This window comes from Oreochromis aureus, linkage group 23 (genome assembly GCF_013358895.1).
Source record: "Oreochromis aureus strain Israel breed Guangdong linkage group 23, ZZ_aureus, whole genome shotgun sequence".
NCBI classification, from domain to species: Eukaryota; Metazoa; Chordata; class Actinopteri; order Cichliformes; family Cichlidae; genus Oreochromis; species Oreochromis aureus.
The window spans coordinates 45,512,768-45,538,283 of record NC_052963.1 but is presented as its reverse complement, the minus strand read 5'-3'; the positions used below and the strand labels follow the sequence as shown (position 1 = coordinate 45,538,283).

Here is a 25,516-nt window from a genome sequence, read left to right as displayed (position 1 = left end):
CTGCAGGCTCGCACGCTTCTCGGTTGCTCCAACAATCCACGGCAGGTTTACGGATGTCAGCTCAGAACTGGTGTCACCGGATAAAACCCGCCAGCTCTATTTCAGTATACACGGTCCATCTCAATAAGAGCATGTACTAAATGACTGCAATGTAATGAGTGGCTGTGTGGCTGTACTCAAAGCTGTGACACTGACAGCGCATGAGAATATAACGCATTGAAGCCTCCTTTTCCCCTCCGCCTCTCTCACTCGCTCCGTGCTCCTCTGCGCCCCACTGCCTCTCAGCCACGGGATCAGCTGCAGGCGCTAATGAAACGTCAGTCAGGTAATTGAGGCGCTGGTGGTGGCGGGCCAGCCAGGCAAGGAGGCTAGGAATCCTGCGTGGGTGATGACACTGGGACATTAGCACCTACAGTATCCCTGCAACCCCCTATGGAGCATCACAGGAACGGCGCCAGGATCCAGCAGGGTGGAAAAAGAAATGGTTGTGTTTATGGCGACATTTGCGCACGTCTTCCTGTTTGTGTTGCAGCGAATTTTGTGCAGCGAGCGCCAAGGTGTGTGTTGAGTCAATCCCACCAGAGATTAACCAGAAAAGCAAAAGCTCTTGTTGTTCATGAGGATGTTCTACTAGCAGCCATAGCAAAGGAGTCAGAGGTTAAAATCCTTTGTTATTGCACCCCAGAGTGATGTTACAATCCCCGCCATCCGCTGACCTGCTCAGCACCCCAGTGAGTTATGGGTAATGTTTAATTCCCCCACCGTGACAGCTGTGGATCCGCATGGCAAATTGGATTTTTTTTCCCTTCTTTGTTAGAATTGCGCTTGTGCAGGTAAAGAGAGGGAGAAAGGCATTCGCTGCGCTGCTTTGTCAAGGTAACTCTGTCACATATTGTTCAGAGTCGTCTCTATCTCTCACTGACAAATCAAATCAAACCGATTTGTTTCTGGAGGCTGATGGAAGAACAGAGTGGAGCTGATCTGTCCGGCCTGGCCTTGTTTATAGTCAGCATGCAATCACTGCACACTGTGCTGAATGAGCCTCAGTCTCCCAGCCTGCCATGTGTCCTCCTCTTTATTATGTGCGCCATGATAGACTATAAAAAACAGCAAAGCAACCACATGGAAGCTGAAGCCCAAAGTGTTCCACACCACAGACATCTTTGTGTTTTATAAACAGTGTTGTGCAGTTATACACCCATTCCCCCCTCTATATCCCCCTCGTCCATCTTTTCAAGTGTTGAAAAGGTAAATTGGAAACATGTCACTTAATATTTGAGGTCACATGACATTTACAAAGAAAAGGAGTCAGAGCTTTAGTGATGGTGACATTTCTCACATGGTCCACATGGTTGCTATCACTACACACACAGAGGTGATATTCCTTATGGAGCCTTTCTAACTTTGCTGTTCATTGTTAATTTGAACAAAAAAGATCAAATTTTCACTTGAATTTAACCATTTGAAGTCCAACGTGTGATTGGTCCCTGTGACAAAGCTTCAGGGAGAAGAAAACTGGGTTCCACCCTCAGCTCTGTACTAACCTATGACTGAATCGAATTGAATTTGTGTACCTCACACACTGATGCTCAAACACATGAGCGCATTTCTGCTAATGTGAGTACTTTGTCTTTGCAGATTGAAGGTTGTGATGTTACAGTTCTCACATTTGGGATTTGGGGACCAGCACAGCTTCTGATTTTACTGCTGAAGCACAACCTCTTTCACATTTGTCTTTATATCATGACAAGAAATGACATTTCCAAGCACATCAATACACAGCCCCGTTCTTTCATTTCAAGGTAGGACACCTTGACGGACTGCACCACCTGACTCGAGATGTTCCCAAAAGGATCACTGTGCCGGGGAACAGTCCCACTCCCTGCTCTGCTCCACTCCACTCTTCTTTCTTCTTCCTCCCCGGGGCTTTAATGTGGAGAGTGGACAGTGGGGTTAATGCCTAGCTGTAAGCACTGCTTAGCACAAGTGATTGGGTTTGTGTTGCAGCAGGCCTTCCCCCCACTAGCAAAAAAATCCAGTGGAAATGACTTCTACTGTCCAGCCCTGTGGGCACTTTATTTTCCAACTAGCAGTTCCAACTTCCCTCCTCTTTGTTGCGGCTCAGTGTCCCAGAGGGCACAGGTGAATTTGATGTGGAACAATGATTAAAAGTTTTCTCCCTCAAGGTGACCTAAATAGTGGAGAAGGTGAAAGTGAGAAACATGAGTGAGGGGCACGGAGGTGAAAGTCTGCTGTGGACATTTGTTAATGATGTAGATGAGGCAAAATCCAGAGTTTAGGGAATAATTCAGAGCTTGTCCTCACACTACTAATGTACACATGTAGTAATCAGTGATTGCATGTGGCATGATGGGTATAAAGCACTGTGCCACAGAAAGGAGGCATCCACAATCTAATCATTGTCACATCAGCGATTACCTCCAGGCGTGATGCATTTGAACAGCGTTCTATCACTTGTGCTATTACCTGCCTCTTCCTGCCACACGTCCCTCAGTACACATCTTCTCTCTTAACTGTGCGTTCAATCACCACCACCTTCGCCTGCCGCTGGAGCTGAGCTCCCCCTCGACAGTGACGTATGTCGGCGATTAGCCCGGATGCAGTTCAATTATGATAAAAAGCCAGCACACCTCTTAGGCCGTGATTAAAGCCTCAGCCGGGCCTTGATAAAGAGATCCCATCTCAGTGCCATCACGACCACATTATAAGACGCTCTCCAGCGCGGTTCTGCCTCATGCTTTTCACATCAGCATTGCAGGACGTATACTGTCGCACGGATGGAGTCCACGGTGGTCAGAGTTGGATGGGGGGGGCTGCACACGTGGTCGTCGACGCCTCTGCTCGCCTATTTTCAATTTAGAATAGCTTCGCGTTCTCCACGCCAGTCTTAAACGATACCTGCCGTATAACTGAAGGTGGCCTCAGATATAAAGAGGCCCGAGTTTTGATAAATGCAAGAGCAGCGATGAAAAGAAGATATCAGAGGAGCATGAAAGGAGAGAGAGAAGAGAGCAGAGCATTAATCCAACAGCAGGCTGGGAGAGAGGGAGTGAGAATGAAAGACAGAAGAAGGGGAGCGAGGGAGAGAGGGGAGGAGGAGGCGAAAGAAAGATAGCCTTTCGGCTGTGTTCTGTCAAGGGAGAAATTACACATTTACGGAGGTTTTTTCAAGCAACAACGGGCTCCATAGATCAAACCGCTGGATTTATGAGCCAATTTTCAACATGAAATATAGACACAGAGAATCCATTTTAGCCATGTTTACTTGGCTTCTCTCACTCTTCCTCTCTCTCAATCAAACGCGCTGCAGTTTGTGAATGGTTCGACTCCGGAAACCGTAGCAATGCTAATTAGAGCTGGAAGTAAAGATTTGATCAATTGCAGCGTTTTGATCATTTCAAGTAGCTGTAATATCAAATGTTTCCACCTCTGACTGTTGGGAAAGGTGTGGGAAGCTGCAGAAGATCAAGAATTTAAAAAGATCAAATGCTTTCTTTGCTTTGGGGTCAGTTTCTCCTGCAGATAAATTCATATTTGAATACTTTAATAATAACTCAAAAACTATGCATGCATGATGTGCTTTGTTTTGCAGGTTGGAACCCAAAAGGCAGACAGACATCTGATATTTGTGTGCAGGCTGCAGAGACTTATATATTCAATTTAAAAAATATAAAGGCTATAAAGGTGATGTACACCCATGTACACCCAGATCAAAGCGCCCCCCCTATTCTTGGCAAACGTATTCAAAATTTGCATAGAAATTAATGTCTAAGTGGGCTAAACGACATAATTGACATGCAATTAGCAATATTATGAGGAGGAAACCTAATGAAGTTTTAGCGGCTATGCCAACCTAAGAATGATCACTGCTTAATTATCATATTAATGAAGTCATTAGTTGTCACTTAACTTGGATGACAGGTAAGGTAAGAATGTCGTGACCCTACGATTTCCCCAACAAATGTGTATTCAACACTAATTACCCCCAAGTGCAGATCTCTGAAATCTGTGAGAGTGACGGCCCTTTGAAATGTGAAAGGCAAACTTCTGTGGTATAAACACGCACACCTCGATGTAAGAAAAGAAACGGACATTTATTGAATCGTTGACTAAAGCATCTCCAAGGTCACCTGAGAACATAAATCAGTCCCGCTAGTCCAACATGAAAAAACTGGGCAGCAGATGGAAGCGAGGTCGAGACAGAGCCGGCACTACAGGTTAACACAAAACACGTTTCCAGTAAACACTACGGCACGAAACAAACAAAAACCCTCACACGGGTCAAACGAGCACTGCGGCTCGACATCCATTCCCCAACCCCGTTCTTTCATTCCAATTCATTTCAATTACGCAGTCATTCCCACCTTCTTCCCCGTGTCCCGATTAGCTCAGCCGGGCAATTTACAGTTGATCTTGCCTCATCTAAGGCCAAGCACTGGTGGAGGCAGGGAGACGAGCAGTAATGGAATGAAATGTCACTCAGTCGCTGCCTTTGTCACAGCGATGCTGAGCAGGCCCGATGGGAGGGGTTCGAAAGGCCTCGTTAGTAGGTGAAAAGGTGTGTGTGTGTGTTGTTAGCAATGAGTGTACGTAAATAGACAACAACATGGTGTCCAGCTCTGTTGTGTCTCTCTGGTTCACTCGTGGCCATCTCCACTGTGATCTGAATGAGTAACACTGTCGCTTCGCTTCCATGTGTAAAAGCTGCCGCTCCCATCAAGGCTTCTTCACCTTCTTCACTGAGGACGAGCTGGACGCCGATTCTCTCCGCTTGCGCTGCAATGTACAAATACACGACAGTCACAGTGGGCTTTTCCACAGTTCACCAACTCCTACTACCACTTAATGAATAACAATCCAAAATGCCTACAATGGAGAAAAGTCCAATGATTTCTCTTCTTGTGTTGTCAGTTATTCCCCTGTATGACCCACTCATGCTGTGCTCACCCCTGCTAACACCCACTGTTTGCCTCAGGAGGGTGAAGACAGTCATTAGTCTCTACTGTTCTTTTCTACCACCGGAGAACTTTATTATGAGGCTGTGAGCAGGTTCACAGCATCTGAACAGATTCGACTCTTTTCAACACAGATACAAAAAAACAACCAGGAGGAGTGACTGCTGCAATAACAAGTGCTGGATTCTTCATTGGTTGCTCACCCATTAATAATACAGTATAAAAATAAGTACAAAACAGTATGAAAATGATTACACACTTATTACACAATGATAACGGTTTGGAAAAGTTTGTTTCCGAGTTGCACAAACATACCGAGTTGGGGGTAAGCGGTGCTCCAACAACATCGATGATCTGCTCCTTGGCTTCCACCTTAATGTCATCTGCATTGAGCCAGGACTGAGATTCAGCCCCTGGGGTGGATGCTGTAGTGCTGTTGGTGGCGTTGATTTCCCCACCCTGCGATGCAATGACTGGACCGGCTCCTACAGTTCCCACGCACCCGCCGGCCTTCAGCAGGGCCTCGTAGCGATGACGCAGCATCTGCTGCTCATACTCGCAGTTGCTGTGGGCCTGCTTCAATTCATACAGCAGCACCAGGTCACTACGAAGCTCATTGAACATCTGCACAATCTCCTCAGTGGGCATGGGGTTAAGATCTACAGAAGGGCACAAAGAGGGAAGACTAAAGTGTGATTTAAGCACTTCAACACATTTATTTAGCTGATGGTGTGTACAGTCTACACATGAACAGTCGTGACATGTAAAGCCTTACGAGTCTGTTTAGCTAAAGTGGTTACATGTTACAAAGTGTTGTTGCATTACTGTCAACTGTAACGTGAAGTGAGCACCTGAGATGCTGCAAACAAATATAAAGTCAAGTAAAAAACTTCCTGTGTGTTCAACTAAACTCAAACTTATTTATAGCATCTGTGCAATGGTTGCTATTCAAAAGCAAGTTAAAAGGTTACATAATCCTTTTATTTCCTTCAGTACTGAAACTAAACTCTGTCGCAAAGAAGAGTTAAGACTGTGAAACTGGGAAATGTTAACAAATTGCTAAAGTTTAGTCATCCTCACCCACTCCTTGCTCTATCAGGATCTGCTCAATGGCCTTGATCTTCTTCTGGCCTACGGAGCTTGGCAGTTTCATCTTAATAACACACAAACACGCAGAGAAAAATGCACACCCACACACACACACCCCCACACACAAGTGTGATTTAAGGTACCAGGACATTAGGATAAACAGCTCCACCTCGGGGCTTTTAATTCGTATGAAATGCACTTCAGCGGGCCAGATCAAAATGTCTTTATCCACTGAACTCTATCTGACTGATTAGCTATGGGGGCACTCCACTCCTTTAGCTGTGCAAATGTATTTTCCATAGAGAGCGGCAGCTCCTCATCAGTCTTGAAGATGAATAAGAGTCCCCGTGCTTGGTTTTACAGATATTAGCTAGTCAGTAATAGAATTAATTATCACAGTGATAAGAGAAATAGCTACTAAAGTCAGAAACTCTAGTTTCTCACAAATCAGTATCTTGAAATTAAGAGTTGGACAAACAAAAACTTGCTATTTTAAAGAATTTCACATTTTTACTTTTTGTTTTTACATCAATTCCCAAAGAGTGACTAAAATTTTATAGGACTACTTAATAATATTGTCATTTCATAAGAGAACAGGATGGAGCTTTACTCACCCTCTGACTGCGCAGTGTGACGCCCGCTGATTTGAAGTCAGGGAATTTGATGCCTGCCGTCTCTGGAACAGCCTAAACAAAAAAAAATATAAATGGTGAGACACAAACTGTGAGTCAGCTTTGAAGTTTGGATACGTCTGAAATGTCACCATCAGAGGCATTATTATGGACCAAACTGGGTTTTAAATGTTAAGACTGTTACTTATATTAGTATTACTTACTTATACTGAGAGAAGATCGGTTCAGGTTATTAGAGACACACGTGTCCCATCACAATAAAGAAATGACCAAAACACTACTGAGACAAAACTAAGCAACAATTAATTTAGTGCAAAATGAGGACGGCAGCTGCACCGTGTCCATTATTATTAAAATTCTCCCCCATTGTTGCTTTTATTTGACTTCCTGTGTTACCAACAGTCATCATGTGCTTTACTTTGCTCTTCTTAAGTCAAATCATATCATACCGGTTTTTCTGTTTCCCTTTTTTGTGGAAGCTTCTTCTTAGAAACCCTCTTTTCAGCTCGTCTCAACTCTGTAGTTGTGTCAGCTGCCTTAATGAGTTTTTGCAGATCCTGGGCTTTCTTCTCACGCTCTTTCTTCCTAGTCTCAATTTTCCTTAGCTCCTGAATGAGATACTCCTCTTCTGCCACCTGCAGGGAAAAACAGAGAAATGCAGTCTTTCACATTTGAAAGGCTGTGAAAAATCTTTTTCTTCTTTTTTTCCACAAAAAGAATGTGTTTATACACCTGCACATAGATACAGGTCAAAATGCAAAATCACAAACCTGTTCAGGTGTGCGATTGAACAGCTTTTCCAGTTGCTCTTTACGGCGCCTTTCATGGCCAGCATCAAAGATGTAGATTTTGGGTTCTGTCCCTGATGCTGCGCGGACCTTGGTCAGCTTACCACAAATGCTATAATATCGTTCTTTCAGGTCCTCCACAGAGCGTTTCTGAAAAAAAAAAAAGTTTTTAAATTTAAAACATATGTGCTTTAAATCCACCTTACTGTATTTTTTAAATCCATTATCTATAGATGGGGCACTAAGCACTTACTCTGTATTGCTGGTGATCATATCGGTCATGGACAACGATGAAGCGCAAGTCAAAACGCTTGCAAAGGTCAAACAGGTGGTCTGTCTCTGCTTTAGTCCAGCCATCGTCGTGGAGATGCATTTGGTACTCTTGCTCCGAGTACACTGGCACCTGCACTGTCTATAGAGGTGAAACAGTGAACAAGGATGAATAATGAAAGGACAGGTAGCTGCAGCCACATGTCCTTCTTGCCTGTACTACATAAGCAGACGAGGGTTTTCCCTACCTTGTTAAAGCGAGCAAAAGGGTAGTCCTTGCCCTCTTCTGCCACACGTCTCCAGTGGTGGAATATGGCCCCGTCTCTGCGTGCTGGATTTGTGAAGGGCATCCACTTCCAGGGACGAACCTTTTTACAGCCTAACTTGGCTTTGACTGTCCTATAACCTTGAGTGGTGTCACTAGGCAGCAGGGGGGGTGCATCCCTATGGATAAACAGAAAAAAAACAATTCTTTATTATTATTATTGTTATCGTAAAATAAAGAAACACAGAAATGCAAAGTTCTTTACAAAACACTTTACATTCCTTCCAAATGCAAAGAAATAGTTTTGAAATTCCTGAACAGCAAACATTAAAAAGGCCTTTATGCATTTCAGATGAACTGACTAATATTGAAAAAGGAAGCATACTTCTTATCTGAATAAAGCAGAGCGTAGACCTCTCTGTGCATTCCCTCTGGTCTCTTGAAGGTCAGGGTTTCTGTTGCTTTCTTGGATTTTTTCTGAGGCAGAAGATGCAGACATTCGTTATTCAACTGCAAAAATATTTGTGCTCAAACAATTACAATACACATCTCTTCAATTTCTCTCCCTGGCAAAAGCTTTGAGCTGTAAGTACACAAGTACATCATTATAACTGCATGTTATGAACCCAACAGCTGGTGAAATTCATTGAAGGTGCTGGCAAATTTACACCAGTGTTACTTAAATCCTGGGACAGACATCGTTAGAATTATCGTATACAATACAAAACACAAACATCCATCTCACTATAAGACAAACATGAATAACTCAGTCTCACCTTGTCTGAGTTGATGAGGTCTTTCTTGGTGATGGGACCATCATTATCCCCTCCGGTCAACTCAAGAATATCCCTGACATCAGCACCGGTAGCCATGGCTGTATGAGATTAACTGTTTAGCTATTTAACGTTTTGAAAAACCTATCAAAGTTAAATAACACGAATTAATTCACGCGCACTCATTCTTTCTGTGCATGTGGTAACGAAACGACTATACACTCCTAGCTAAGCGCTAATGCTAACGTTACCATTTCGGTAGCAACGCTTAGGTCTCAGAACCGCAAACAGCAATATAAAGAGTTCGTAAGAGTTTATAATCCTAATATTACTGCGTACTTCACTACAATATGTAAACATTACAGGGCCATTTATAATGAACATTCAGAAGATAGTTGTTAAGGCAAAGAGAGCAATTAGCACAAAACCAACACTCCTTCCGTCCCCGCTCACGTCGTTGTGACTACACGGATTGCCTGTTAATTATCGCCCCCGTGAGGTCTGGCGGGCATAACAACTTGAATTCAGCTTTATTATGTTTACATTGTTAAATAATGTAAACGACAGTAGAGTTTAAAAAATACCAATACAATCATTGCAATATTTTACAACGGAAAAAAATAATACAAATTCTTCAAACCATGCCCAGCACATTTTTAAAAATATTTTAAAAATAATTGTAGAGCATAAAACTGCGATGCCATAATAAAAATAGTAACGCTTCAAACATGAAGGACCTGTTTGTCACGTTTCTTTGAAAACATATAAACCTTTGCTTCTTATTTTACCGTTCATCAAATTTTATGTACGCTTACACATTATTCTGAAAATCAATGTACGTGCCGCGATGTCCTTAGTTTTAAAAGAAAATACCGGAAGTAGACCCTTTCATTGAATGAAGACAATTGATCGAAGAGCTTGGTGATATGAAAGTGAAACTGGACTTGGTTGATTTATTTCGTAAGAACTCGAGAAGTGAAAGTTATCAGGCCATATTTTGGGTTTTTAAGGCAGACTAATTTGTTTGGGAGGATTTGGGTTTTTTTACATTTCGGTCCACACTCCTCACCGGTTGGTGGCGGTAATGTACCATTTTGCTGTTTTCCAACCGCCGATAAATAATATAAGGAAGAAGAAGACCCTCTCGTTTAAACTCATGCCTCCTCCTTCTTTCCGCCATTTTCCTCCGTTGGCGTAGCAGAGAGGGGTGTTGTACTAATTCAGTATATGTGCTTTTGAGTTTCTCTTTCGAAGCGCAAGAATCCCTAATATCAAATTTTCTAGTGCAATTTCCGTTTACAAGGCACTCATTTGCGTAAGAAAATGTCTAACGAGCAGGCAGAAACTACCACAGAGCAAGCAGGCCAGCAGCAGTTGTCGACGCCGCCGCAGCAGCAGCCGACTTCGCAGCAGGGGTAAGTCCATTCATCGAGGTTCCTTTGTTGCGACTTATTAGCTAGTTGGCCTAATTTGTTTTCTTATACAGCGATAAATTTCTTTACAGCGGCGAGTCTTTAATAATATAAAACATTCCAATAATTGTAAACTAGTAGCCCCGGTGTGTTTTAAATAAGTTCTATACGTGTTTTTCTAGCTTAGACGGCTTGCATTTGGGGCCCGTCTATTTACCGAATGCAGCCCTGCGTTATATATTGCTGGATAAATGATAGGATTAGAAGTACATGGAGCTATTGCTTTGTTGCAACAGAAAGTGGACACATTTCACTTTATATCCGGTCGCTATTGCGGCTTTTTGGCATTTCTTAAAGCAGTTTAATATAGCACAGGCCCGCTTTATCCAAGGAGAGGCCTAGCCATGCGGCTGAATTGCAGATAGCAGGCTGCTAGTTAACCATTGTGTGTCTGCAGATAGCATTAGCATTTAGCATTGAAATTCACTTTTCTGAGGCAGTGGTTTCCAAACTTTTTTTTTGCTAGGCCGTCCTTTGTTTTACAAGGAAATCTTGCTCCCACCCAAAAACACATCCTCCAACCACACACACATGTTTTATTTTCAAACTCCACTGCAGTTTATATAACACCTCAAACCTTTTGTAAACAAATAAACAAACAAAAGTAAACTGCAATAAATTACGGTTGCAATAAAATAAACTACCACCTACCAAATAACAGACCTCCCCCACAGGGGGCGCTCCCTACTTTGGGAACCACTGACATGAGGTATCTTTTTGTTCCAGATTTTGGAAAATGTTTTGTTACAGTAGTTACAAGAAGTTAAACACAACAAACATAACAATTGGCATAAATACGTAAACTATAGCTAATTAAAGTACAAAAAAATACAATATAATAAAATATTTAAAAGTAAGATAGATGGATCTAAACGAAGCAAAAATGGGGGAGATGATGGACAGGGCAGTGCAATACAGTTTGGCAAGTCTTCTAAAAGTTTTTTAAAGTATGCTTAGAAAGTTTTGTGAACTTTACATGTTGCAGGGAAATGAATGGAAAAGGCAAGAATGAGTCCAATGCCAGCAGGAAGGAAAGGCCCCAGAAGAGAGGTGGAGGTGGTCGCTATGAGCCCTATGGAAACGCAAACAAAAGATACCGCGTTTTCGTCAGCAACATCCCATATGATGTGAAGTGGCAAGCCCTCAAAGATCTGATGAAAGAGAAAGGTAAGGTATCAGGATTAGGGATTGACTCGTTTCACATGATAAAAGATCAAATCAGGATACGGGGTCATTTTGTTTGACCACTGCAGCTTTGAAGAGCTCTGGGGAGTTGTACAGTGTTGTCTGAGACCATGCTGGAGTCACTTGGAACAAACGTTGTGGACAAGGTCCCCTTTTTTTAATTTGTCTGTCAGCTAAGGAGTCGCTGCAGACGTGTACAAGCGTGGTGAACCTGGATGTTTGAATTTTCAGTCTCCATTAAGATGACTAAAATCTTGAGTTTTTGTGAAGTGGAGGTTGTAAATGTGCAAAGGAAGTCCACTAACTCGAAAGTCCAATGGTTTGTGATCATGAATGGGATAATGATGTGGTTCCTCCCCCAAGAAATGCATTAATAATACAGTTCTTTGTTACAGTATAGTGATTTTTTTTGGGGGGGGGGGGTCTAGAAACATGGAATGGGTTGCTTTCAGTTGAAATTTGTAATTAACAGTAAAACTTACACACTTAAGATTTATTAACTTGTGGTCAACTTGGAGAAATTTAATATTAAATTTGTGATGCAGTAAATTTGGATGTGAGTAAGGATTATTTATAAGTCAATTAAAGTGTTAAAAATGTTGTGTAGCTATGGAGTAATGTGTTTAACTGGCACCTATTTGAGCATGTGTTAAGAAGGGTACAATGCTTTTTCAGAAGGTCCAAGTAGTATTTGTTTCATGACAACTGACTGTGGAGTTAAATTGCATTTTCTTTTTTAGGTGTGACCTTGACAAGCAAATGTTTTTCTCGGCAGATCTTCATGTTGTACCAAGCACAGCTTTGTGCTGCGGATTTATTTGGGGTACAGGTCTACAAAACGAAGCAGCTTCTTGTGCACTGTCCTTGTCTCTAGAGGTTTGGTCATCAATGTCCATTTGTTGAGCAGACATGACCTGGAACAAAGGCGTGGCTGTGGTCGACGCTGAATCCAAATTACGATCGTGCATTTCAGGATCAGGTCCAGTCCATGATCAGGTTGGCAGTTAGAGAAGCTTCTCATCCAAAAGTTCTTCTTCATTACGATTATGGGTAGGTGTCTAGCTCAGCTGATGGACTGAGGGTTAAAACCGTTGACAAAGTTTGCTGAGGTTTGACATGAAAGTGGCTGAGGTATTAAGGAGGCTTTGCCAACTTGAAATTATTTGGTCAATTATCTTCAGGTAGAAGAGGTGGTGTTTGCGGCATCATATCCAACTTGAAAGGCTGTTGGCCAGTCCAACAGTTGTTGTCCTCAGTCTACTGCGTTTGGTGTTTTGGGAGAACTTTAACAAGGACGGGCTAAGAAGTCTCAATTAATTAAATAAAGACAAAAGAAAAGTCCAAGCTTGCTTTTTGTAGACCTGTACCAGATTGTGCTGAATGAGGTGCTGGGGGGAAGGCTCAGGACTGGCTGAGCTCACTGTCACCGGCCGCCCTACTTGTTTCTGCTCTAAACCCCCATTGTTCTCTCGGCTTCTCTCCCCTTGGTGTGTGTCGTCTCTGGAATCTGATTTGTAGTGGGTGAGGTAACGTACGTGGAACACTTAATGGACGCAGAAGGCAAATCCAGGGTAAGTGCAAATACATACAAATAAAACACACGAATAAGCCTAGACAAACCTGTGTTTGTCAGCTTTGGTTTCCTTATTTACTATGTTGGGAATTGTTCAGATACAAACCTGGTGGAGTGTGTGTGACACGGTGACGTGCCGGAGGCATGTTTCATTCGAAGTTGTCTGTGGCATTGATTCGAGGCCATCGAAGGGTTGATGATCTTATAACAGGACTTCAGCTCCTTTGTAGGCAATCCTGTGGGATTGCAGTAGCTGATAATGTCCCTGTGGTTGTGGGATTTGCTCCTTATGATCTAATGGGTCGTAGTCTGCAAGAGGTCGTAGCAAGGCTGCTAGATGGTTGATAAATAAAACTCATTCCATAGAACTGCTGGAAAACTCTAATATCTTAGTAGTTGGGAATCCTCTGTCACTGTCTGCCTTTAGGATGCTGGGGGAAAAACTCTATATTGAATATATTTGCCTGTATTGTGTTACTGGCTTGGCTTAAAAAGATCTTAACAATGTAGTGTTATTTTGGAAGCACAGATGTGACCAAGGCTGTAGGCTTGTGTATGATGATGAACTTTTAATTGCATGAGATTGTTTATTTTGACATGTCAAATATGTCCAGTGTTACAATCACTTTAACTAATATGAAATATTTTCTCTACCCTTTGATTTGACCTGTTCTGATGACTTCAATCAACAAAGGGTTGTGCGTAAGTATACTTTAACTTGTCGTCAAAAGCAAATGGTACAAACTGCACGTGAGACATGCACCAGTGTTTTAGACACTTAAATTCTCACTGGAAATGTATTTTTGTCAGTGTTGTTGAGTTCAGGACAGAAGAATTGATGAAGAAAGCGGTGGAGAAGGTCAACAAGCACAACCTCAACGGTCGGCCCCTCAAAGTGAAAGAGGTAGGTTCCAGAGGGGGAAGCTGTCAGACGCACTGAACAGACAAAAGTTGTACTTGTGTATTTGGCCGACTCATTACTTTGTGCTTCTTTGTAAGGACCCTGATGGTGTGATTTGCCAGCGGGAGATCAACAAGGCCCAAGGTGGAGGCCCTCCAGGAGGTCACGGCGGAATGGGTGGCATGGGGGGAATGGGAGGCATGGGAGGAATGGGTGGAATGGGCGGAATGGATCGTATGGGTCCTGGACCAAATGGCCCCATGGTCAACATTCCTCCGAGCCTTTTGAATAACCCGAACATCCCCAATGAGATCATCCATGGTCTCCAGGCTGGCAGAATTGGCAGCACTGTCTTTGTGGCTAATGTAAGCCTTACAGATTTATCAGTTTTTCAATCTGTATACAAATACTGAATATATGGAACTGTGCCTTATTAAAGAGGCCAAGAAATTGGGTTTTTACTTGCATGATTGTTTTTTGTTTTGTTTTTTTTAAAGAGAAATCCAAACTAATCCTGCAAAAAAATAATTTGCATTATAACTTTAATCTTGTCTAATTAACTGTCTGAAACGGTTTCTTGTACCTACAGCTTGACTACAAAGTGGGCTGGAAGAAGCTGAAGGAGGTGTTCAGTATGGCGGGCATGGTGGTGAGGGCGGACATTCTGGAGGACAAGGACGGGAAAAGTCGAGGCATGGGCACCGTAACATTTGATCTGCCCATCGAAGCAGTCCAGGCTGTCTGTATCCTTTTGAAAAATTCAACATTTCTATGGTAGCCATTGAATCTTCATTATTGGTTTCAAGGTGTGTGTGCACGTGTTTTCCTTAATGATTTCAAAGCAATGTTCAATGGACAGCTCCTGTTTAACAGGACGATGCACGTCAAACTGGTATGTTGCCTTTACTGTACATTAGAGCTCTATGGCATGATGATGATGAGTATAGTTAGAATGCCTTTGCCTTTTTTACAGGATGAGAAATCTCTTCCTAAAGATTTTGGACCACCGGACAGAGCAGCTGCCCTTCCCCGTAAGTATACATCGAGCCTTGTTCTAGTATAAAAGGTTTTGAGAGTTTAAAATATTCATGTCGGTTAAAGTGCAGTTTTTTTATAATCAAGTTTGTTAAATAAGATGAAATATTTGTCTCATTCACGTGAGTTCACTTGCTGCATTGAAGACCACTTTGGTTCATGCTGCCATAGTTTTTGTTAAACGGGGGAGAGAGAAACCCAGTAACTGTGTTAAATTATATCCCAAAACTTCTTAAAATCGCCCATCTCCTCTGCTCTGTCTGCTCATGCTTCATGTCAGTGGTTTCCCAGCAGCCCCTGAGGGTCATGTGACCTTTCTGTTTCATGGAGGTCGACATTGGTTTACTGCTTCCTTTGAAAGTGTCAGCTGTATTTATGCTACTGACTATATTAATTCGTGTACACACGCACACTATCTTCAAACTTAACCTGTTGTCTCTGAACCAGGTGGCCTGAGTGGTATTGGCTTGGGACTGGGACCTGGGGGCCAGCCTATTGATGCTACTCAGCTCAACAGAGGTGGTGGTGCAGGGATGGGCAACATGGGTCCTGGAGGTATCCAACTGCAGATTCTTAAAACTAAACACATTCATTTATTTTTAATCCACTGACTGGCTCATTGTCACTCTGTCCCTGTAGGTATGGAAGGAATGGGCTTCGCCAACATGGGAGGCCGGATGGGAGGAGGAGGTATGTAGTAAAACTGAGTCTACCTACATTTGGTCTTTCCCCCCCAAAAAAGTGCCTTCTGTAATATTAATGTTAATGTCTTCTGTGTTTATAGGGATGGACAACTTTGGAGGAATGAACATGGACCGCTTTGGTTCTTCAGGGATGGGCAGGATGAATGGTAAGCAAGTGTTGAAAACCCACTCAGCACTCCAGAGCAAGCGTGGAACAGTTTCACGTTTTGCTGGATGTCTAATGGTTTCATCTCTTGCATTGTCAGAGATGGACCGTGGGATTGGTGGTGCTTTTGACAGGGAATTTGGGCGAAATGAAATGGGAATGTCTCGCAATAATTTTGGAGACTCCTTTGAAAGAGGAATGGGTTAGTATTTACAGGATTCTGTTTGAAAGCCACACTGATGCTTACTTCCACTCATGCGTTTTTCTCTCTCTCTTCTGTTTGCTCACTTTTATAGGAAGCTCGCTGGGAATGGACCGCATGGGTTCTGGAATGGACCGCATGGGAACCAGCATGGACCGCATGGGAGGAATGGATCGGATGGGGATGGACAGGATGGATCGCGTGTCTGATCTAGATAGGATGGGTTCTGGGTTTGACCGAATGGGCTCTGGGATGGATCGGCTGGGACCCAGTATGGACAGGCTCGGACCTGGTCTAGATCGTATGAGTTCAGGCATGGATCGCCTCGGCCCATCTGGATTTGACCGCTTGGGCCCATCTAGCTTGGACCGCATGGGTGGTGGCGGCGGTGGCGGCGGCATGGATTTTGGCTCTCCGATGGGAATGGATCGCATGGGCAACACCGGAATTGACAGAATGGCGAGCAACTTCGACCGCATGGGCTCTGCCGGAGGACTTGACCGTTTTCCATCTGGCGGCCTTGACCGCATGAGCTCTGGAATTGACCGGATGGGATCTGGAGGTGTTGGTGGTCAGTTCGACCGTTCTGGTGACTTGGAGCGTGGATTTGGCGGCAATTCCTTTGGAGGAGCTGGGGCTGGAGGTCCTGGAGCCGGGGGAAGCAATGTCAGGAAGGGATGTCAGATCTTTGTCAGGAATGTAAGTGTTTATCCACAGTTTAGCTTGGCATATTGACTGGAGACGTATACCTGTACTTTAAATTAATTTGGGTATATTTTTGTCTTTCAGCTGCCTTTTGACTTCACCTGGAAGATGCTGAAGGATACCTTCAACGCATGCGGTAAGACTAAAATCAAATCAAATGAAATCAGCACTGTTAATCAGCATTTTTAGTCATTTTGGACATCCGTGTTCTTCCTCCTTTAGGAATGGTCCAGTATGCTGATATTAAGATGGAGAACGGGAAGTCCAAGGGCTGCGGTGTGGTTCGCTTTGACAACCCCGAAACTGCTGAGCGCGCCTGCCGGACCATGAACGGCTATCGCCTGAATGGAAGAGAAATTGATGTTAGGATTGACAGGAATGCATAAGTTGGGTGTCCGTGTTGCATCTGACATTTATTTTAGTTCATGATCTCACTCTGTATCCTCTGAACTGCCCCTTCCCCCAGTGTACTATGTTAGATAAATGTAACAGTGAAACTCTTTATTTTAGCCCTTTTCAGGCATGGGATATGTGTCACATGTTAAAATCACTCTGACATGGGTAAATTTGACTTTAACGGTCCTCACAGCTTCATTCAGGCTGATCACCATGTGTCCGAGTACCACTCAGTCTGAGAGATCTTACTGCCGATCAGAAATGAATTTGAGATATGAGGCTAATGTTCATGTTACTCTCCTTTAGGGGGTTCTCTAGTGAGCTCAGGAGACATAACTCAAACATTAGCTTGTGCTGTTATTGCCTTCTTGAGTTTTAAGAAGTCATTATTCAGACATGAGGCCAGCACGTTCAGATGCTGTTACAGAAATAAAACTAAATGCATGTCTGAAATGGGCTTTAGTAACATGTTGATTGTCAAAGTGTTTGTTTTTGCTTCAGTTGAAATTTTTAGACCAACTTTTAATTTTTTATTTTTTGTCCTATCATGCTTCCTGTCATTGCTTTTGTTCTGTAAGGTGTTTTGATAAAATAAACCTCAATATTTGAAAAGCTTTCACTTTGTGGTGCTCGTGCACTGATCGTACATTTCATAACATTTAAGCTAATAAGCCAAATAGTGAGGAGAGACTGCGGGTCAAAGTTGGTCTCGTAAATACGAGGCAGAAAACATCGGGGGCGGTAGAACTATCCTCTTGAGCTGTCATTGGCTATTAGAGTGAGCTGTAGTCCCGCCCCCTCGTGGACGAGGAAGGTCACCACCGGAAGAAGGTCACAAGCACGACATTCAAGATGGCGACCCCCTTGTGTCAGTGTTATCAGGTGAGTGTTTGGGGCCATGTGTGTAAAATATCCACGTAAAAACACCACAAAACGATAAGGGAACGAACTGAAACGACATTTATTCAACGGCCTATTTTACCCGAAACGGCGAATATCTCAATTTCGTGTAACTTCTCTGCTAAACGTGGCGTAAGCTAGCCGAGTTAGCCGTTTGAATAGAGAGAGAGAAGCAGCCGGTGTCTGAACTCTTGGAATTGGGAGCATATAAAATGTTGGAATTTATCAGTGAAAAGTCCAACAGCTCCTAACATTGTTTCTGGAAAACTGTTTATTTCTATCGTTAGCTTGTTTGCTGGTGCTTCACTTAAAGCGTTCTGATAAAGAAGTTTCCTGTAAAAACACCAAAGCTTCGTGATTTACCGTCACGTTCAGTTCAAGAGTTTATTTCAGCCTCGAGTGTCTGCTGAAGTTTGACTGTGTGTCTTTGTCCAGATATGTGTAAGAAGGGGTTTGGTGGCATTCCCTTCCTCTTACCTGCTGCTTTCCAACAGACCCAATGTCTACAGGATACGTGGGCTCCTCACACACACTCCACAGGTAACAACACCTGGAATAGGAAGTCCTACTGCCATACTTGACCCTGATTATGTCTGCCTTTGCTCTATAGTGTACTATACTATATACTGTTGGTTAGGTTGATATATATAATCATTAGTATTAACACAGAAAGATACTTGGGGTACTTTAAAAAGCTAAAACCTCACAGTTTATTCAGGAAAGTACACACTGCAGCTTGTAGTTTAGAGTTAACCTGTGTTTGTATAGTTTCTGAAAGGCTTTGCTGAAACTTTAATACAAATACTTGGTAGTTTTCCTCTTTTAGCCCAGGTCTAGCACACTGTATCTAGATAGATATACATGATGGGATTTCTTTTCTCTCTAAAAATCGACTGTTGGTCAGGTTTACGTTTTTAGAATTCTGGTACAAGAAATACATTTAAGAAATACAAACTCTACATTTGCATTCCTAATCTTGTGGGGGTTTTTTTTTTTCGTGTGTTCAAGGTGCCTCAGTCAGCCCTTCTTCAAGTAAGGTATTTGTCAGGAGAGCGGGGTGGTGGACGAAGAGGTTTCCTGGGAGAGTTTTTGGATAACCTCAAACAGGAGCTGAACAAGAACAAGGAAATGAAAGAAAACATCAAAAAGTTTCGGGAAGAGGCCAAAAAACTCGAGGAGTCAGAGGCACTGAAGCAAGCTCGGAGGAAGTATGTAAGTATCTGGCCACACACTGAACTTCTGTCACTTAAACTAGTAGCAGGTCTGAAAACTCTGGGAAATGCTCTTCTTGTCTTTTCCCAGAAAAATATAGAGTCTGAAACAGTGAAGACGTCCGAGGTTCTTAGGAAGAAGTTGGGAAACATTTCAGAGACAGTCAAAGAGGTAAATAGGACGTAGCGTATAGGTATAGACTCTGATTGTTATAGGCATGCTGCTGAAGCTGCTACGATTCTGTATGTTTGTAAGGGACTGGAAGAGGTCAGCCGGACTGAATTTGGGAAGAAAATCAAAGAAGGAATGGAAGAAGCTGCCAAAACAGCAAAGACATCTGCTGAGACTGTCTCCAAGAGTGGAGAGATGCTGGGCAAGACGGGCGCATTTAAAGCAATATCTCAGGTATCCAGTCACAGTACAAGTTAAATATGATTCACCTTTTATTGCTCTTATACAGCATGTATGACGCATAAACATGTTAACATTATTCTCAGTGCTTTTATTACAGACGATAGAGGTCATTATTTACTAGGTATTAGAAATAATTTATGTCACTGACAGATTTTCTGTTTTTAGGGAATGGAGAGTGTGAAGAAAGAGATCGGTGACTTGGGTCACACTGGCCCTTATCGGCCTCCCACCAGACTCAGAAAGAGGACTGAATTCTCCTCCAAGGGGGCAGCGGATGAAAGCAGGGTCTTTGAGGCCAATGAGTACGTGAGGGCCCTCTGTTTGCCTGATGCTAAGAAGGGAAATGCCCCTCAGCTTCACAGATCGATATTTGGATCAATCGGGCCAATATTAATTGAGATATAAGAATTGAAACTCACCCAAAGTTAAAAGCAGCGAGAGCTGGGACACATCTGATCAGATACCAAGAAACTGACATTAATATTATTTCTTCAGCACGTTTTTGTATCGTCAGCCTAACACCATCAAATGACAGTTTTCACACATAAACAAACTGTTGCCTGATGTTTGTTTCAAGAGGAGGACTGTAACAGTTGTGTGCCATTTCCTCCACCTCATTATCATTTCAAGTGTTTCATTTCTATTTGGTTTGTTGAGCTGGCTGTAATGTGCTTATTTATCACATTTTATCACTATATATATTTATATCATCACTTTAGGGAAGCTATGGGTGTGGTGCTCCACAAAGACTCAAAATGGTACCAGCAGTGGAAGGACTTCAAAGACAACAACGTGGTCTTTAACAGTAAGGAATAACCCCCCCGTCATGTTACACATCCCGACTCTTTGTTTTAGTCAAACGCTCAGACGTTACCTGGTTAACTGTCCCAGTGTAATCATAGATTGAGAGGACCAATGATGTGTCTGTTGTCTTAAATGTGATGCTGCTGGATTTTCTGATGACATCACTGTTGACCCCAAGTAATAAAGCTGGCGTACCTTTGTGTTTGGCCGGTGATGGCGTTGCTGACCCTCCAGTTTATTAGCATCTATTAATAAGCATTTTCTGAAAGAGCCAGGTGATGGAAGACGTAGCTACACTCGGTTAATTTTATGTGCATTAGTTAGGGAAACGCTGTTAATGATTAATAATGTTTGGACATGTGAAAAATGGCCTTTCAGTTGGGACGTTACACAAAGTAATCATGTAGTTTTTTTCACAGCTATTTGGGCACCATCAGCGTTTTTAAACTAAGCAGTAAAAACGCTGATCACTCACTTCTGTGTTTGATAAAATAACATTGCTGGCAAACTGCTGCCATTTAAAGTCTTTAACTCCAGTTTGGGGTGCATGATGAGTCTTTAACAGACACGGGGTCTGATTGGTTTCACGGTTTTCTTGCCCTGCTTTCTGTGAGGTGAAGCTCACTGCCGCCCACATTTTCTGACACATTTGTAAATGTTTTGACTCAAAGTGCTATAAACAAACATGCTGCTTGTATAATGTACTTATTCTTAGAAAGTATTTAGTCTGGGAAGACAAATATTTGTACTGTTTTCCTAAACTTATCCAGGCCTGGAAATCAGATTACATTTGTATCCAAACTACGTAGGAAACCTCTGACAAACTGATTTTTTTAATAATCACAGGGTTCTTTGAGATGAAGATGAAGTATGATGAGAGTGACAACGCGTTTATCAGAGCGTCCCGGGCCGTCACTGACAAGATGACTGACATCATAGGTGAGGCGGCTGTGGTTGAATGCTCTGGGAACTCTCACAGGTGCTGTCGGTGCTTTGGAATACAGAAATGTTACATGTATCCCTTTTTATGCTTGAAAGACTTAATTTGTATTCGTGGACCTTGATATGATGTCTAGTCAAGATGTTTTTAGTAACATATGTGGTACTGGTCCACCAATACAGACAAGTGATTTTTTTTTCTTAACGCCTCCTAGTCTGAGGCCATGGTCCTCAGCCGGGGCAGGGTGGAGTGCCCACTCCTGTCCTGTGGAGTCGTTCATAAGGAGTACAGCTCCTCCACACAGGGCTGTGCGATATGACTAAAATCTCATATCGCGATATAAGACATCTGTCGTCCGACAACGATATGCATCACGAAAATGTACATTTTCTGTAAATTCTGTGAATCTCGGGCAGCTCGACTTGCATGAATTGTTTTCAGCTGGACGTCGTGTACCCGGAGTCGAGTGTTACACAAGTTGAAACGGCCGCAGTTTTCTTTCTGAGTATTTATTACACGGCGTGCTGCGGGGAAAAGCCTGTTCTAACGTTTATTTTTTAGCACCTGACGGCTCTTTTTAGCTTCTCATCCGTAAACACTCTGCATACTATTTCACATGATTCAGTTTATTTTGAAAAATCTCAACAGGATCTTCAGCTTTATTGTGAAAGGTTTATGTGGAAAATAAACAAGCGGACGGTGGAGCCACGCGATGGTTTTACCGTCATTGTTGCTAACGACAACGCATAAAAACAGTCGCTTGTTCGTCCGTAGTGTGGTTGTATTAAATATAAGAGAAAGAGAGAACTTAAAGAAATTAATTCTACAGTGACCGTCAAAACCATGAAAAAATATTGCCGTAAACAGTTTGTTTTGCGACACCATGAAATAAACGATATGAAAAATAGACATTTTCATATCGTCGTCCGATATATATCGTTATATCGAACAGCCCTACCTCCACTTTGACACACACGATTCAGACATCTGATCGCCTCTGGATAAGCGGAAGAGGATGGATTGATTTATTTAAAGATAAAAGTCTTTATATTATTGGAGGTTATATCGCTGTTTATCATATACTTGATGAATCTTTTTAAAAATCTTTGTCCTGCTCATCCATGAAGGTGGGCTGTTTTCAAAGACTGAGATGTCTGAAGTACTGACAGAGATTTTGAAGGTGGACCCGTCCTTTGACAAAGACTCCTTTCTCAAGCAGTGTGAGCGGGACATCATCCCCAACATACTGGAGGTAACACTAATCAGCAGCAGATATCACTCAAGTGCTCGTTTTTTTAAGCTCTAAACTGTCATTTAAAGTGTACCTCTACAAAATACTTCAGTTGTGTATCAGGAGGAGAATACTCTGTGTGACTGTGTACTGCCCTAAAGTCTAGACGACCCTTTTTAAGCCTTTTTTTCACACAGGCGATGATTCAAGGGGAGCTGGAGGTTCTCAAGGACTGGTGCTATGAAGCGGTATGTCCTTTTGCACACACTGGCTCTGCGTGTTTAAATAAGTAGACTGACAGCTCCATGGCACTGCTGTACCTTGATTATCTGCAGGTGGCTAGTTTTTCATGAAGTGTCTTTGTCATTATGTGATCTCCATTTTCTCCTTCACTGGGTTTCCAGACATACAGCCAGCTGGCACATCCAATCCAGCAAGCCAAGGCCATGGGGCTTCAGTTCCACTCCAAGATTCTGGACATTGACAATATTGATGTAAGTTACGTAAGACGAGACTCTGCAGACTGATACTCAGACTACTGGCTCTTCTTTGCATTCTCAGGTTTAAAAATAGCAACACTCCATTAGTTTGCAGTTCATACGTGTGCTGACAGGAGCTGTAACCACTCTGGTCACTTTTATATTTGTAAATGTTTTACCTGACGACAGGGAAATCCTTGAATTCTGTTCAGTAAATATTTATGCATGTTCTTCTCCAGCTGGCCTTGGGTAAGATGATGGACCAGGGTCCGGTGCTGATTATCACTTTCCAGGCTCAGTTAGTCATGGTGATCCGAAACACCAAAGGAGAAGTGGTGGAAGGAGATCCTGTAAGTCTCTCTCACACACACACGCACACACACACATGCACACACACGCTCACACGCACACACACACATGCACACACGCGCACACACACACATGCACACACACGCTCACACACACACACACATGCACACATACACGCACACACACACATGCACACACACGCTCACACGCACACACACACATGCACACACACGCTCACACGCACACAGTTGTTGGTTGATCATGAAGTATTACAGAGCTTTAGCTGCCATATTGTCACACTCACACATGTGTGAGATCTTTTAAATTGATCATTAAGTGAATGTAATGAGACGGTGGAGTCATATTCAGCTGTTTGGACAAGGCCTTTGTTTATTTAGACCCAGACCTAGAAAGCTTTATGGGCTGTAAATCATCCCCCGAGGACAGCTCGGGGACGCGTGTGGTTGGAAGCGAGGTCAAAGTATCCATTCAGTACCGTGCAGCTGGCAGATGCCCAGTGTTCAGGATGAAAGGCTTCTGCCAAAGGATTAATGGTGGATGTACTGTTCCTCTGGAGTTTATAAGCTGAGCTCTAATGTCTGAGCATTAAATGACACACTCGACCATTTATGGCTCCTGGACTCAGCGTCTCTCTGTTTCCATGTCCGGTCAGAATGTCTTTCATCTTTCAAACTTTTTAATGCAACATCTGGACTGACTGAAACTGAAAATGCCAAGAAGCTATCTGCACAGGCTGTCTCAGGAGCCCCTACCCTTTGAACCACAGGAGACTCTGTGTAGTAGATCAAGCCAGCAGTAAAACAGATGATTGTGTCGTGGTTCAATAAGTCGTTTCCAAATGTATCATTAGTGTCATTTGTTTAGTTTGAATTTAAAGTGAAGTGCGCTCATCTGTTATTTTTCCTCCAGGAAAAAGTCCTCAGGATGATGTACGTTTGGGCTCTCTGTCGAGACCAGGAAGAGCTCAACCCATACGCTGCCTGGAGACTATTGGATATCTCCGCCTCGAGCACGGAGCAGATCCTCTAAGACTCTTTCATGTGCACTAAACTCTCACAGTTGGGGAGACCATACTTCCCCACATAGGCTCTGAGGCTGGGAGGATGGGACACACACAGGTGGACATGTGGGGGCTGGACTTTGCTACGAAAACACTGTGGAGTAGTGTTGCTGAATGCTAGAGCTGCTTCTCCATCTATTGGCTTTGCTCAGTCAGTTATTCCTGACCGTTCCTCAGGCTCACACTTGGGGGCAGTAGACTACCAACAACATTCATCCAAAGTCCTTTTTGCAGCCTGTAGGCTGTGCTTCTCTGTTTGATGTAGCCCTGCCATGGTTGGCTTTTAAAAGATAAATGATGCTGTTTAACTCGGGTTCAACTTATCAATATGGGAAACAATTATGTGGGAATGAGCCCAATACATTTGTAACTAAAACTTAATGTCCTCAAACTGACTCCTTCATATCCTGTCCCTGAGATGTCACCGTATACCTTTATTCCACCGCCGATCTCCATCAAAAAGAGACACACACACCATAAACTTACTGGGCCCAGAGTTGGAACCATTGATCCCAGTGACTGTGGGAGGTGCTACAACTGCCGTGATTTTATTTCCAGAAATTAACTTTGTTACACGACACTATGGAATATATGGCTGTCAAGCATGTGGGATGGTTGTTTCAGCACTAAGGCAAACGCCGGTCCCTCATTGGTGGAAGAGGTAACAGTGGCTGGTTTCGCCAGTGCCAATCAGTGCGCTCCCATCCTTACTGAGGATTGTCATCCTTGTATGTATGATAATAATTCAGTGTGATTATTGAGCTGTAAGAGTCTATATTTATTATGAGAAATAAAATGAACAGTCACTTTTGGAAACAACTTTCAATCCACCTTTTTTTTGTTTTTTAACGGTTCAGCCGGCCTTCATTTTGGGACGAGATCATGTGATTCCTTTGAGGGCAGTTGCTAATTATTTTTTTAAAATTAAATCCTCGTGTGGGACTTCAGTCTGATGTCATATTTCCTTTGGGAACTTCTCCAGGGCTGAGCTGACGCACTCATTTGTTTGGATGAACTTCAGCGACCCGTGTCAGC

The 25,516-nt window shown here is 42.9% G+C and overlaps 3 protein-coding genes across 9 annotated transcripts; 2 read left to right on the top strand and 1 right to left on the bottom strand.

The window, feature by feature from the left end:
• Positions 1-4,096: 4,096 nt before the first annotated feature.
• On the bottom strand, positions 4,097-9,608 carry dmap1 (DNA methyltransferase 1 associated protein 1). 5 transcript variants are annotated; one of them, XM_039606370.1, is made up of 11 exons: positions 9,582-9,608; positions 8,797-8,894; positions 8,406-8,497; positions 8,004-8,199; positions 7,739-7,897; positions 7,468-7,635; positions 7,147-7,332; positions 6,680-6,751; positions 6,057-6,129; positions 5,292-5,635; positions 4,097-4,797 (listed from the first exon to the last, which is right to left on the bottom strand). In XM_039606370.1, the coding sequence occupies exons 1-11, from the start codon at positions 9,586-9,588 to the stop codon at positions 4,738-4,740; spliced, it is 1,455 nt and encodes a 484-aa protein (XP_039462304.1). In that variant the 5' UTR covers positions 9,589-9,608; the 3' UTR covers positions 4,097-4,737. The 5 variants fall into 5 exon arrangements, with proteins under 5 accessions (XP_039462304.1, XP_039462307.1, XP_039462303.1 ...); XM_039606373.1 differs by lacking the exon at positions 9,582-9,608 and adding an exon at positions 9,226-9,277; XM_039606369.1 differs by lacking the exon at positions 9,582-9,608 and adding an exon at positions 9,045-9,272.
• Positions 9,609-9,942: 334 nt separating this feature from the next.
• hnrnpm (heterogeneous nuclear ribonucleoprotein M) lies at positions 9,943-17,730 on the top strand. 3 transcript variants are annotated; one of them, XM_031745556.2, is made up of 16 exons: positions 9,943-10,208; positions 11,251-11,432; positions 12,969-13,021; positions 13,718-13,725; positions 13,834-13,927; positions 14,023-14,289; positions 14,514-14,667; positions 14,767-14,816; positions 14,898-14,955; positions 15,407-15,514; positions 15,599-15,649; positions 15,744-15,809; positions 15,909-16,010; positions 16,105-16,709; positions 16,800-16,851; positions 16,938-17,730. In XM_031745556.2, the coding sequence occupies exons 1-16, from the start codon at positions 10,117-10,119 to the stop codon at positions 17,099-17,101; spliced, it is 2,106 nt and encodes a 701-aa protein (XP_031601416.1). In that variant the 5' UTR covers positions 9,943-10,116; the 3' UTR covers positions 17,102-17,730. The 3 variants fall into 3 exon arrangements, with proteins under 3 accessions (XP_031601416.1, XP_031601424.1, XP_031601427.1); XM_031745564.2 differs by lacking the exon at positions 15,909-16,010 and having other exon boundaries at positions 9,944-10,208; XM_031745567.2 differs by lacking the exons at positions 9,943-10,208; positions 12,969-13,021 and having other exon boundaries at positions 11,298-11,432.
• Positions 17,731-17,910: 180 nt separating this feature from the next.
• Positions 17,911-25,300, top strand: timm44 (translocase of inner mitochondrial membrane 44 homolog (yeast)). Its single transcript, XM_031745582.2, has 13 exons — positions 17,911-17,993; positions 18,447-18,551; positions 19,020-19,223; positions 19,314-19,394; positions 19,479-19,628; positions 19,803-19,939; positions 20,357-20,442; positions 21,288-21,380; positions 22,509-22,633; positions 22,810-22,860; positions 23,017-23,106; positions 23,331-23,441; positions 24,331-25,300. The coding sequence occupies exons 1-13, from the start codon at positions 17,964-17,966 to the stop codon at positions 24,448-24,450; spliced, it is 1,383 nt and encodes a 460-aa protein (XP_031601442.1). The 5' UTR covers positions 17,911-17,963; the 3' UTR covers positions 24,451-25,300.
• The last annotated feature ends 216 nt before the right edge of the window (positions 25,301-25,516 follow it).